At 41.2% G+C, this 15,404-nt stretch overlaps 1 protein-coding gene across 1 annotated transcript; it reads right to left on the bottom strand.

The window, feature by feature from the left end:
• Nucleotides 1-133: 133 nt before the first annotated feature.
• LOC127129536 (40S ribosomal protein S16) lies at nt 134-874 on the bottom strand. The gene has a single exon (XM_051058713.1). It carries the CDS (start codon nt 774-776, stop codon nt 345-347), a length of 432 nt encoding a protein of 143 aa, XP_050914670.1. The 5' UTR covers nt 777-874; the 3' UTR covers nt 134-344.
• Nucleotides 875-15,404: the final 14,530 nt, after the last annotated feature.

Genomic DNA, 15,404 nt, shown 5'->3' with positions numbered 1-15,404 from the left:
GTTAGCGGCCCTATTAATAAGTCGGCTTAAATTTGACCCAAAGACAGAATTCTTGAAAAAATAGTTGCTTGATCATTAACTAAGAGCTTAATCATGCAATATATAATACACATAGACAAAACAAAATCACTGGTAAAGGTAAAGGTCACAAGAAGCATTAACTAAGAGTTTGATCATGCAATATATAATACACAAAATCACCAGAAAAAGGTGTATCATAAAACATGAAGCATAATCAGAGATCGATTACCAAAAAACAAGTAATAGTTATAGCATAATAAACCCTAAATAAAAACTCCAACTAAAACCCGAAAACTGAAATATAAGAAAAACCAAAAACACCTCTAGCGGTAAGATTTCTGGAACCTTGCACGAGCACCTCGCCCACCAAACTTCTTTGGCTCACAACGCCTAGGATCAGCAACAAGCAAAGTCCTATCATAACGAACAAGAATATCCTTGATCTCCTTCTTGCTCTGTTCATCAACATACTTCTGGTAGAAAGCAACCAGCGCCTTGGCAATGCTCTGCCTGATGGCGTAAATCTGAGAGGTTTTACCACCGCCTTTGACACGGATTCGCATATCCACTCCAGCGAAACGGCTCTTTCCCAACAACAGGATTGGTTCAAAGGCCTTGAACCTGAGGATCTCCGGCTCGACCAATTCGATGGGGGCGCCGTTGATCTTGATTAAGCCACGGCCGCGCTTGCAGTAGGTGACGGCGACAGCATTCTTCTTGCGGCCGAAGCATTGAACTTGCTCGAGCTTTTCCATGATTGCTTCTTCTTCCCTCTTGCTCTCTCCTCTGATGAAACTAAACCCTACTTCAGCTCAAGAGAGATAATAGGGTTTGGCCCAACATAACATGGCCCGGCTTAAATTTTTAAACTTTGGGCTTTCAATATTTACGGCATCCGCAGAAAATTACCCATTTACAAATTATTTTGCTAAATTTTAAAATTTAACTAGACGGCATGGTCAATTTTATATAATTATTTTTAATAAATTATATTAGTTAAAATTATATATATATATATATATATATATATATATATATATATATATATATATATTATAATTTAACTTATATTTGAACTTAAATATTTGAATAAAAATATTGTTTTTGATAAAATTTGAATAAAAATATTTCAATAACATTATTATTATTATATAGCAATGTTAAATTTTATTGAGAGAGTATGTATTTTATTTAGTATCCAGATATATTTTAAGGGTGACGCTTAATTTAATTGAGTGTTTTTTAATAAAGCCCTAGATATAGTGAATATGTTTAGTGGTCATTCTAAGGTTAGTGGTAGCCATGGAATAATTATTATTAATAAATCATTATTTAAAGATTGAGTAATAGTTATGAGATTAATTATTATGCACGGTCAGTGTAAAAAATTTTACACTGTCGATTCATCACCATCATCCGTTTGCATTACTTTATAGATTTTTAAAATAAAAGTCAAACTTATTTCAATATTCAACGTATAGGATTAACTGACGGTGTAAAATCCTTTTACACTGTCACTGTATTTCAATTAAATTCAATAGTTATTAGTAGGATTTTTTTTCAAAATAACCAAATTTTTCAAAAAAAATCGAAAATAACCAATTTTTCAAAAAGAATATCAAAATAACCAAGTTTATAGAGGATGCGCCAGATGAATTGGCGCACCCCCATACCAGTAAGAGGAGACGCCAGAAGCATTGGCGCACATGCATTGGGCCTCATGAGGAGGCGCCAATGCTTGTGGCGCCTGCATTGGCCCTCATGAGGAGACGCCAATGCCTCTGGCGCCTGAGTGTGTTTTGTATGGTGGGCGCCAATTCATGTGGCACCCACGTGTTTTGTCGAATAGATGTTCCGTCTCTATAAATACCACGCCCTGCATACAATTATTTTCACTCAAATTCATCTCTTAGTCTAGTTCAAACATCAATTTCAATTTTCTTTGTTTCAACAATGTCTACATACATTCAGAAACGAAATGTTGATGTAATATTTTCTGCCGTTGCGGCTCCGATACATGTTCGACTATGGAACACAGATACGTTTGAACGTCTTAATCGTACGTTGTACAGTTGGTTAGAGGGAGAAATTGGAGAGGATGAACGGATTAGAAGAATACAATGGCATGTGTCCACATTCAACCAAAACGGAGAAGTGCGTGAATGGCTGGATATTAAGACCGACCAAGACGCTCGTAGGATGATGCATTACATGTTCAAAATTGTTTTTATGGTTGTAATCGCATAGTTTTTGTATTCTAGTTGTTTTAATTGTTTGTGTTATTTTTTATGAATAATTGTCTTTTTGTCACAGACGTCTACTATAACGTAAATTTAGTTTCCCATATATTGCAACAGAGGTACTTTGAAATAAATTTAGTTTTCCATATATAGCAACAGAGGTACATCTGAATTTATCTGGTTGTGCTCGTTCCAACACTAGGACAGTTATTACGATTGTGACCTGGTTGACGGCATGAACTATATAGTCTAACCATTTTGTTCGCCGTATCCATTTCGGTTCGAATCCGGGTGCTGTTAGGGCGACCCTTTTTCTTCCTTCTCATAACTTCGTTGTGCAGACGATGTCCCCTTGATATTTTGGTCAATAATCCTCTTTTTCCACTACCGAAAAACTAATTTTATAAACATTTGAAAGGATGGCGACTTTGTAAACTTCAGATAGCAAGTAGGATGGATCCTTTCGAACCTTTGAGCACGCCACAATGACATGGGAGCAGGGGGTACGAAAGGCTTAGAACCTTCCGCAGTCGCACCAACCTCTATCTAGTTCGACTATGTATTTTCCCATCGGCATGCCCTCATTATAATCCATGGACTCGGCAACACTAAACCAACTTTTAGTTCAGTCAAATACCGTAACCACGTGTGTGCTTGCTTTGGCAGCTTCATGTCTGATGAATTTCATTGAAGCATCATTGAACAACTGTCCAGATTGCAACACGGAACTCCATTTTGAGTGTCTGGTTTCAAACAACGCCCCTAGCCTGAAATATGTAGTTTGCACCAAAGCGGTTATTGGTAGGTTACGGATGCCTTTGAAGACAGAGTTCATTGATTCAACAAGATTTGTTGTCATGTGGCTCCAACGTTGACCGTTGTCGTATGCCCTAGTCCACTTCTCCAACGGAATACTATTGATCCATCGAACTGCATCTTCATTCGACAATCTTATTTCCTCACGGTAGTGTTTGAAAGAAGGTTCTGATAATGCGTAACCTGCATTGATAACCTTCTTACGCAACGTCTTATCTTTGATTTCCCGCATGAAATTCTGAGCAATATGTCTAATATAAAACACATGCGTTGAAGGAGGATTTTTCCAGCCATTGTCAATGTTATTATATGCACTGATGATTGAGGGGTGTCTATCAGAGATCAAACACAAGTTAGGATGAGGTGCAACGTGCAATCGGAGATTTCTTAGGAAAAAACCCCATCCCTCAGCAGTCTCCCCTTCAACTAGGGCAAAGGCGATCGGAAAAATATTGTTGTTCCCATCTTGTGCCACTGCCATCAGTAAAGTTCCTTTGTATTTTCCATACAACCATGTACCATCAATTTATATAATTGGTTTACAGAAAGAAAAACCTATGATACACGGTTGATAAGCCCAAAATAGACGGTGAAATATTTTATTTCCAACAGCACACGTACCATCTGGTGTATATGCGGGCAATTTTCCATCTTGAAAATTGTCCCGGAAGCATAGTGTTTTAGAGCCAACAGGTATTTTGGAAGTTGTTTATAAGATTCCTCCCAATTGCCAAACACTTTTTCAACAGCTTTTGTTCTAGCTATCCATGCCTTCCTATATGATGGAGTGTACTCCTACTCTGCCCTAATATGCGAGATTATTATACTCACCTTTAACGACAGATTATCGCCAATGACAAATAATATTTCATCTCATATTAGCTGAGAGCTTAATTTACGATGATCATGCATTGGGTATGTCAGCATGCATGTGTGATCTGGACCCATTGATCCAATCTCCCAAGACTCGCTCCTCTTTCGTTACGAAGCTGACAACCTAAAAAGGCAGTGCTCATTCGAACAATAAACTTTATACCTCGATGCGTCAGTTCTGTCTACTCTGAAATTTGATGATAGTTGTATGTGGAATTTCTTAATGGCTTTTACACATTCCTCTTTTGTGCGAAATATGTCTCCTTGTTTCAGAGATCCTTGCATTTGCACGTAAGGATTGTACCATACATCTGCCGAAGCCAAAGCCTTTGTCTCTTTAACTTGAGAGTTACCTTCGCGGGTCATCTCTACAACGAAGGGTCATCGAGGGACAAAGTCATATATTCGAAGGCACCGTCCGAGGGACTATGACTTATTTTGTAGGGACATGATGATTTAATCGAAGGGTCTGTGCTAAGTGTATCCCCACATTCGCGGGACATGACCGTAATACCCTAATACCGTAAGGCAACAAAGAGAGGTCCAAGATCACATATTCAAAGGCAATATTTTACAATCAATTAGGTAGTTGTAATCAATTAGGTAATTAGGTCCATATTATAATCAATTAAATAATTAGGATGAATCTCCACATTAAAATCGATTAAGTAATTAGGATGAATCTCCACAAGGGTATCCCACAAATAAAGTGGAATACCTAGCAAGCGACTTTTCCGGGAATATGTGAGCCCTTACAAAATTCAGCAAACGGGTTAGAATATCGAGACAAAGTGCAATTGAGAATTGCACTACAAAAGAATCACAGCAGTAGTAATGTCAGGCGAAATAATGCATGATTATAATGAATCAGATCAGGTAGGCACAAAACAGAACAGAAAAATTCAGCGACTGTCATGTTCGCTGCTGCCTCGCCTAGCGAAGGCTTAGCGAGTGCTCGCTACATGCTCGCTTAGCGATGTGCTAGCGAGCGGCTACGGGTTTTGAGTTTGACAGCAGTACGATTTTCGGAACCCCGAACCCTATGGCACTCAATTACAGACATAACATGGTCAAACATTCAGGATATTCAGGCATACTTAAACTCACATGCAAAATCTAATTACATATCCAAAAATTCAATCATGATGCATTATGTATTTAGAGATTACAGATTGGAAGCATAAAACAGTAGTGATGCGCAAACCTGTTTGCAATTGAATTACAACGTTGAATTGGCAGATTACTTTTGGTATCGGATTGAGTTGGGCGGAGGTAACCTTTGTGCAGATGAGTTGCTTTCAGGGTTTCCTTTAGGGTTGCTCTGAATTCTCTTGGTTAGCCTCCAAGGTTTGATTGCTAGGGTTCCGGTTCGTCTCCCTTCGTTTTCGTCCTCCTCTTTTCTGACTGAAGTTGTGGTATTTATAATGCTCTTTTTGTGACCTAATGGGCTCAGAATGAAGCCCAGAATTTTCTGGTATTCGCAAGCTTCGCTAGGCGAGTGGCATAGCGAAGGGTTTGCTAAGCGAAGGAATTGCTCGCCTAGCGAGCCAGCCAGTTTAGGCCATTTTCTGGATTTGGCCATCTACGTGCTGGATCTTTGTTCTTTTAAGATTAATGCCTTGAAAAATAAGTTGGAGTGCCTTAAAAAATGCCTTGTAATATTAACGGGCAAATTTTGGGGTATGACAGCTGCCCCTGTTCAATATTCTTGAACCGAGAGAGTTAGAATGGTATGTACGCCATTCGTCGTCTGGAGGTGGAAGATTATTGAACACTTAGAATGCCCCAAAAATTTCACTTGTTAATCAACAGTTAGTCTTGATGGAGATGGGCTTAAAGATACCATCCAGGAAGTTTGATGATGAGAGCTTCAGAGTGCGTCGTACATTAGACGATATCTGAAGACATGGGTGTCATACCGGGTCATATGCTAGACCGTATAGTGAGTCATCCATTAGGCTGTCGACTTCGCTGGGGAGTCAGAGTGTGTTATACGCCGCTGGGGATAAGGGATCAGAATGGATCATACGCTAGACCGTATCTGAATAGCAGAGTGAGTTGTCCATCAGGCTGTATCTGAGGATGAAAGGGTAGTCGTCCACTAGACTACGTTTCAGAATGCACCGTACGCTAGGTAGTATCTGAGTTGCAGAATGAGCCGTCCATCAGGCTGTATCTGAGGATGAAAGGGTAGTCGTCCACTAGACTACGTTTCAGAATGCACCGTACGCTAGGTAGTATCTGAGTTGCAGAATGAGCCGTCTATCCGGCTGTATCTGGGAAATAAAGGTCAGAATGGATCGTACGCTAGATCGTATCTGAGTTGCAGAATGAGCCATCCATCAGGCTGTATCTGAGGATTTGAAGGTCCAACTGGGTCGTACATTGGAGCTAGGCGATATCTGATAGTATTTGTATATGTTGTATTTGCAATGAATATCTAGGGTGGGCTTAAAGATGCCACCATTGGGCGGATATCAGAGTGCTTGTCAGAGTGAATGCTCATATGGATTGTATCTGAGAGATGTAGTTGAATCTTGAATGTAATTGATAAAGATGTCCGTCTGAATGGACCTTTGTTTTGACTGTATCAGGAGGATAATTCACCTGAAAAATAAAGTTAGCTTCATGCCATGTTATGATGCGTGAGATGTTTTACGCTTATGAAAATAAATGCGAACAATGTATGCATGCGTATGTAATGAATGAATTATGCGTCTGGAAAGTTTTTCCTGGCGACTCCCTGGGGAAACTAAATCCCCATCTTCTGGTTGGAGATGCTTGTATTGATGACCCTTTCTTGGCTGGGGATACTTGATTTCTGTCTGATGGTGGAAACACTCAACAGAGCCTGGCTGGGGATGGAAGAGATGACCAGTCTGTCTGGTGATGCCAACCTCTTCTGAGAACTAGCTGGTTTTTGTTGGGGAATAGAATTAGCAACCGGATTCATTGGGACGCATGGTTAGACCTTGTCCTCGATCCTGAAGTCTCTTGTAATTGCTATTTCCATTTTTATGCATGTATTTTTGATAAACATCGATCATATTCAAATGCATATACCAATTCAATCTAAATCAATGGACGTTTATGCAAACAAAACAGAGAAAGTAAAACGAAAGCATTTTTTTTTGAAACAAAATTGTATTGATTTTGAAAGAGTGCCTATAAACAGGCAATTTGTGTACAAGGAGACAAAAATCCTAGTAAGAGGAAATTGCCAAGAAAACGAAGAGAAAGCTATGCGGAAAAAGTCCTATTGATTTTAATTCCACTACTGTCATTATGTCTTCAAGCCTCTCATCTCCTGCTGTCGGATAAAAATGATTGGCTTGTTCAGTCCCTTTGACTTGGGTGAAGCTGACCGAGAACGGGACATAGTCATACGCTTTAATCCCTAATTTTTGCCTGGACCGCCTTTTCAGGTTTTCAGTCCACCGGGATACCCTTTTTTGCCCAAGTCGCCTTTTTAGGTTTTCGACTTGTCGGGTGTGCATTTTTACATGTTTATCCCTAATTTTTGCCCGAACCCTTTTGGTTCGCTGGGATGCCCTTACTTTTGCCTAGGTACGTCGACCTAGCGGGTCTCTTTTATGCGTAGTATTTTTTAACTATGTCTGCGTTCACGGGACGTGGGAAGTCTTCGCCATCCATTGTAGCAAGTATCATGGCTCCACCAGAGAATACCTTCTTAACTACAAATGGCCCTTCGTATGTGGGGGTCCATTTGCCTCTGGGATCACCTTGTGGTAGAATGATACGCTTGATCACCAAGTCGCCAATTTGATACACCTGTCTCTTGACTTTTTTGTTAAATGCCTGGGTCATGCGCTTCTGATATATCTGCCCATGACAAACAGCCGCAAGTCTCTTTTCATCAATCAAATTTATCTGATCAAGTCGAGTTTGAATCCAATCATCCTCGTCTAAACCTGTCTCTTTCATGATTCTTAGAGAGGGAATATGAACTTCCACCGGTAAGACGGCTTCCATTCCGTAGACTAAAGAGAAAGAAGTTGCCCCTGTCGAAGTGCGTACTGAAGTGCGATAACCATGAAGAGCAAACGGTAACATCTCATGCCAGTCTTTGTACGTTACTGTCATCTTTTGTATGATCTTCTTGATATTCTTATTAGCAGCCTCCACGGTGCCGTTCATCTTTGGCCGGTACGGAGAAGAGTTATGGTGTTTTATTTTGAACTGCGTGCAGAGTTTAGTAATCATTTTGTTGTTCAAATTGGTGCCATTGTCAGTGATAACTCTTTCAGGGACGCCATATCGACAAATAATACTATTCTTGATGAACCGTGCCACCACATTCTTGGTGACAGAAGCAAATGAGACTGCCTCTACCCACTTTGTAAAGTAATCAATAGCAACAAGGATGAAACGATGTCCATTAGAAGCAGTAGGTTTAATCTCTCCGATCATATCAACGCCCCACATTGCAAAGGGCCAAGGGGCTGTCAACACGTTTAATGGGGCAGGAGGCACATGTACTTTGTCCGCATAGATCTGGCACTTGTGACAAGTTCTGGAGTGATGGTGGCAATCAGCTTCCATGGTAGACCAATAATACCCTGATCTCAGAATCTTCTTGGCCATTGTATGTCCACTAGAGTGAGTCCCAAAAATACCGTCATGCATGTCTTCCATAATCTTTTCTGCTTCCTTTTTATCCACACAACGAAGCAAAGTCGAATCATGATTACGTTTGTATAATATTCCATTACTCAAAAAGAATTTAGCGGAGAACTTCCTCAGGAATTTTCTGTCATTGATGGACGCCCCTTCAGGGTATTCCTGAGCTTCTAAATATCTTTTTACTTCGTGGAACCAAGGTTTCTCTTCTACTTCAGTAGCGTTAAGTTCATAACAATATGCTGGTTCATCTAGTCGTTCAATGGTGATCATGGGAGCTTCATTGTCCCATCTGACTCTGAACATAGATGACATGGTGGCCAAGGCGTCTGCCAACTGATTCTCCTCTCGGGGAATATGTTCGAATGTAATCTCTTCAAAATATGGGATTAATGTCAGCACCCGTTCTCGATAAGGGATGAGATTCGGATGTTTAGTGTCCCATTCTCCTTTGATCTGACTGATCACTAAGGCTGAGTCTCCGTACACACTCAAAAACTTGATTCTTAGGTCTATAGCAGCTCTGAGTCCCAAAATACATGCTTCGTACTCGGCCATATTATTGGTACAATCAAAACATAGTCTAGCGGTGAAAGGCGTATGGCAACCCCTGGGAGAAATGATTACAACACCAACCCCATTGCCCAATGCATTAGAAGATCCATCAAAAACCATAGTCCATCGGGATCCCAGTCCGGGTCCTTCATCCGATCCAGGTTCTTCATAATCAGTGGCAAACATGACGTCCTCATCTAGGAACTCAAAATTCATAGATTGGTAATCATCCACTGCTTGATGAGCCAAATGATCAGCTAGCACGCTTCCTTTGATTGCTTTCTGGGTAGTATACTGGATATCATACTCCGTTAAAATCATCTTCCATCTTGCTATTCTTCCGGAGAGGGCAGGTTTCTCAAATATGTATTTGATAGGATCCATCTTAGAAATCAACAAAGTGGTATGATTCAACATATACTGTCTTAGTCGGCGAGCGGCCCAGGCCAAAGCACAGCAAGTTCTCTCGAGCAGTGAGTATCTTATTTCACAGTCGGTAAACTTTTTGCTAAGGTAGTATATGGCATGCTCTTTTCGACCAGACTCGTCATGTTGCCCCAACACACACCCCATTGAATTTTCTAACACGGTCAAATACATGATTAGAGGTCTTCCTTCCACTGGTGGTATCAGGATCGGAGGTTCCTGGAGATACTTCTTGATTTTGTCAAAAGCTTTTTGACATTCGTCATTCCATATCATCTCTTGATTCTTCCTCAGTAGTTTGAAGATGGGTTTGCAGGTAGCAGTTAAATGGGAGATAAACCGGGCGATGTAATTCAAACGTCCCAAGAAACCTCTGACTTCTTTATCTGTACGGGGAACTGGCATTTCTTGAATAGCTCTCACCTTAGCCGGGTTAACCTCAATTCCTTTACCACTGACAATAAATCCCAAGAGTTTACCGGATCTTACTCCAAAGGTGCATTTGTTCGGGTTCAATCTCAGCTTGTATTTCTTCAACCTCTCAAATAGTTTGTACAAATGATCGAGATGTTCTTCTTCAGTATGAGATCTGGCTATCATGTCATCCACATATACCTCTATTTCGTGATGGATCATGTAATGGAACAACACTACCATAGCACGCTGGTATGTTGCCCCTGCATTCTTTAAACCGAATGGCATTACTTTGTAACAGAAAATGCCCCATTGCGTCACGAATGTAGTTTTCTCCATGTCTTCAGGTGCCATCTTAATCTGATTATAACCCGAGAATCCATCCATGAATGAGAATACCTTGTGTTGAGCGGTGTTATCTACCAGAACATCAATGTGCGAAAGTGGAAAGTCATCTTTGGGACTCGCTTTATTCAAATCTCTGTAATCCACACACATTCGCACCTTACCATCCTTCTTTGGCACTGGTACCACATTAGCAACCGATTGAGGATAAGAAGTAACAGCTAGAAAATCGGCATTAAATTGTTTCATAACTTCGGCTTTGATTTTCTCGGACATTTCAGGACGCATGCGACGAACCTTTTACTTAACATGGTGACAATCTTCCTTCATTGGCAAACGATGCACTACTATATCAGTATCCAGTCCTGGCATGTCTTCATAAGACCAAGCAAAAATCTCCATATAGTTGTGTAACATCTGAATCAATCTTCCTTTGACACTGTTTTCCAAGCCTGCTCCTATTTTGACTTCTTTCTTGTCCCCTTCAGTACCTAGGTTTACAATTTCGATTGACTCTTCATGCGGCCGTATGGTCTCTTCTTCTTGCAGTAACAGTCTAGCAAGTTCTCCAGGTACTTCACAATCTTCCTCACTTCCATCCTCGGCTTGGTAGATCGGATTTTCAAAGTCATAATGAATAGTAGTAGAACTATTATCAACAGGATCCAGAGTGGGTATGGATCTGCAATTCGTTACGTGAGTGTGTGTAAGAAACATAGCTTTTTTGGAAGATGACAGGAAAGATAAAGAGCGCAATATTTGAATGCAAAAAGTCCATTGATTTATTGAATGTGAATATGCTTATGAAAATGACAAAACCCTTAACAAATTAGCTATTGTGCCCCGGGCATAGACACAATACTTTAAGAAGTTCAATTGTAAAAACTAAAAAATTTGCAACACTAAAATAGACAATAACAATTACTCCTGACTAAAGGAAATCGGGATAGTGTCTTCAGCCTTCCAATTATTGAGTCCGTCACCAATTGTTGGGAAAATCCAGCTATCCAGGTCGCAATCGCTATCAGCATCTTCTACAGCATTAATTTGATTTTTGACCATCTTTTCAGAGTTAAATCCCAGACCAGACTTGTCAGACTTGTATGGTACGTTGATCAGTTGACCCCAACCAGTACGACCACCATCTTCAACCACGGCTTGAGCATCTTTCAGAGAAATCATAGCAGGAGGATCACGAATACCCTTGGGCACACGGGAAGTTGGCTTAAGGACAGGACTGGGCGGAGGAACCACTTCAAATGACTGAGAAGGAGTCTCGAAGAATTCACCATCCATATCGACGTATCTGAAGGTATGCACACTACTGACAATATACTCTTCTTCCCCACACACAGTGACGATCTTACCCTCTATTGGATACCTCAGCTTTTGATGGAGAGACGAAGCTACAGCACTTGCCCCATGAATCCAAGGGCGTCCCAGGAAGCAGGAATAAGCAGGACGAATGTTCATTACGTGAAAGATAGTGTTGAAGACTTGAGGTCCTATTTTGATAGGGAGGACCACTTCACCGTGGACAACGCTCTTCGCACCATCGTAAGCACGCACCACAATGTCACTAGGCTTTAGTTCAATGCTTTTACAATCAAGTTTATCGAGCACAGCTGTCGGCAGCACATTCAAAGAAGAGCCGTTGTCGATAAATACGTGAGATAAGGTGATCCCCTCACACTCAATGGAGATATGCAGAGCTCTATTGTGATTCTTTCCTGCTGGTGTCAGGTCAGCATCGGAAAAGCCTAGGCCATTGTCAAAAGTCAAATTAGCCACATAGTTTTTGAACTGATCGACAGATGTCTCCTGGGGTACATGAGCAGTCTTCAGGAATTTTATCAACGCTTTGGCATGAGACTCAGAAGATAATAACAAGGATAACATCGAGATCTTGGACGGAGTATGCCCCAGCTGTTCTACCACATCAAAATCACTCTTACGGATGATTTTCAGCATTTCCTCCACTTCCTGCTTGGCAACATCTTCAGTAGTAACTTCGACCGGTGTCTTCGACTGAGAAGGGTTGATCACTGGTTCCTTTCCTCGAGTTTCAGGGGCGGGAGGTGAGATTTCTGGAGAGAAGATCCTTCCACTTCGAGTAACTTTACTAGTCCCAACAATGTCATTAGGATTAGCAGAATTACCAACTTGCTTCACGCCATGGATGTAAACATCACCTCCATAATTCCACGGAATGGCTTTGCTTGAGGAATACGGTACTGGGCCAGGTGCAGTAATAATTAGGGGAGCTACCTTGGGCTCAGCAGTAATCTTCACAAGCACCCTAGTAGCGCTAATCTTCACTGGAACTTTGGACCTAGCAATCACAGATATTTCTTCAACAGGGTTTTCCACCTTAGGAATCCTTTCAAATAGAATTGTACGATCATCCATCAGCCGTTGAATACCATTCCTCAATTTCAGGTAACCATTGGGTCGGAGTACACAAAGATCACAATTTTCACCACAACCTGGAAACAAACCAGCTTGCAATAAATTCCTCTTGATGATCAGGAGAGAAGATGTTAAGTCCGCTACATTAGAAATATGAGAATTGTCATCCACAACATTAACAGTCTTGTCATGGTTAGGCATAGGTGCAGTGATGACATTAGGAGTCTCTGGAGGATCAAATTCAATTTCTCCAGCGTCGATCATATCCTGAATCTTATTCTTCAACGACCAACAATCGTTTGTATCATGCCCGGGGCTATCAGAGTGATACGCACACCTGGCATTGGGATTATAACGAGGAGAAGTAGTGTTGGGATTCGTAGGAGGATCTCTGAGGGTAATCAAATTTGCTTTTAGCATACCCTGCAGTGCCTGTGCTAAAGTCATATTGATCTTGGTAAACTGCCTTCTTGGCCTGTCTTGTCTGTGCTGGAGGTTTTGAGATGGCGGTGCTGCAATCGTAACTGCTCCAATGGTATGGTCACGATTTTTCTTGTTACGACCCCTTTGACCGTACACAGCGGTTGATTCGTTCCTCCCCTGGTAGGACCTTTTGGTGCTTGCAGAGGTAGTCGCCTGTATCTTTCCACTTCGAATGCCGCTTTCAACACGTTCACCTGTCAATATAAGTTCAGTGAAACCCGATGAAGAACTTCCCAATAGGTGGCTGTAGAATGGGCCAGTCAATGTACTCATGAACATGTCCACTAATTCCCGATCAGTCATAGGGGGTTTGACTCGGCCAACCAAATCTCTCCATTTTTGAGCATATTCTTTGAAGCCTTCTTTAGATCCCATAGTCATATTCTGCAACTGTAGCCGAGTAGGCGCTAGTTCAGAATTATACTGGTAGTGCTTGTAGAAAGCTGTTGCCAAATCAGTCCAGGTGCGGATGTTAGAGCTCTCAAGCTGATAATACCATTCCAACTGTGTGTCAGATAGACTCTCTTGGAAGAAATGGATCCATAGCTTCCTATCAGTGGTATACAGCTGAATCTTTCTCACGTAAGCTCTCAGATGCATCTGAGGACAAGACGCACCATCGTACTTAGTGAAAGTGGGGATCTTGAATTTGCGAGGAATGACCATATCAGAGACCAGACCTAAGTTTTCGAAATCTAGGCCGGGCGCCTTCTGACCCTCCATAGCTAGCATACGTTCTTCCAGCAACTTGTACTTGCCATCTCTTGGAGAGTATTGTTCATTCTCATAATCTTCATCGTCGTCCTCATGGTCAAAGAGATCAACATTCTCCTCTTCTGAATCATTCTCTGTCTCCTCTTCTTGATCTTTCGGAAGTCTAATCTTGACTCCTGCAGCCTGTCCTTTAAGTCTTCTTCCCGGGTTAATGTAACTCACAGGTTCCTTGTCTTTCTTCTTCTCGAGCAAGAGAGCCTTCAGTTCTTCCTGCCCCTTGGATAAGCTTAGCATCATCTCCTGGAATTGAGCATTCTGAGCCTGGAGATCTTTGACAGTTTGTTCGAGAGCCATTTTTCTGTTTAGAAGGAAGACCGTGAGAATATTGATCTTTTAGGATACCTGTTATGCGATGTTATGTTATGCTATGCAATGTATGAAATGTTTTCAAGGACTTTTGGAATTTAACTTTGCGTAAACCACCAAAAAGAGAGAAACTTTTACTAATAATTTCTTTAATCAATGCTCATTACAAAAAGAATAATAATAAAAATACAATGAAAGCTCAAGTCTCCCAGGGGCGACTTCTTTTTGGGCGAAGATATGCATTGAGTCTTCGTTCCTCATTAAGCTGACTGGTAAGTTCTACCATTTTCTTCCTTTCTGCAATGAACTGAGTCTCGAAAGTATCCCTTTCCTCTCTCAACTGGATCCAGGATCTCTTCAGTTCTTCAATATTGGTAGGCATATCTGGATAAGGAATGGTCTGAGGAGTACCTCCTTCAACTTCTGGTTCGACAATCTGAGGTCCGATTGCAAGATATGGCATGACAAGTTCACGAGCTCTGGCGCGTACCCATCTGAGATAAGGTTCCATAGGAATAGAGTTTTTCTGTCCTAAAGTACTTCTTTTCACCATGCCCCAAGCTCGTATAAACCTTTGGCGGAGACCTTGGGAATCGTTGTCATAGTCAAACACAGTGCCTTGGATAATTATCTCATGTGGACCATCTCTTCGAGCATAACCGAATTGACGCAGGGCTAAAGCTGGGTTATAAGTGATACCTCCTCTTATCCCCAGGAGTGGTACATTAGAGAATTCTCCACAACGGTCAATGATGATAACATTTTCCTCGAGATGAGGACACCAACGGATGTCTGAATGGGAAAGCGACATTATCCTTTGAGACCATTTCAAATTCTGCTCATTCTTCAAGGCTGGTTGAGGAAGGTGCGAAATAAACCACCTAGATAATAAAGGTATGCAGCACATGAGAGTCCCTTGCCTTTTCATAGTACGAGTGTGAAGGGAATGCAAAATGTCTCCAAGCAAGGTAGGCACAGGGTTATGAGTGAGAAATATCTTAATAGCATTCATGTCTATGAATTGGTCTGGATTAGGGAATAACACCAAACCATAGATTAGTAATGCTAGGACATCTTCGAAAGCATGGACATTCACATCTT

This window comes from Lathyrus oleraceus, chromosome 1 (assembly GCF_024323335.1).
Source record: "Lathyrus oleraceus cultivar Zhongwan6 chromosome 1, CAAS_Psat_ZW6_1.0, whole genome shotgun sequence".
Taxonomy (NCBI): domain Eukaryota; kingdom Viridiplantae; phylum Streptophyta; class Magnoliopsida; order Fabales; family Fabaceae; genus Lathyrus; species Lathyrus oleraceus.
The sequence above is the reverse complement of the archived record's forward strand: the minus strand, read 5'-3'. Positions and strand labels throughout refer to the sequence as shown.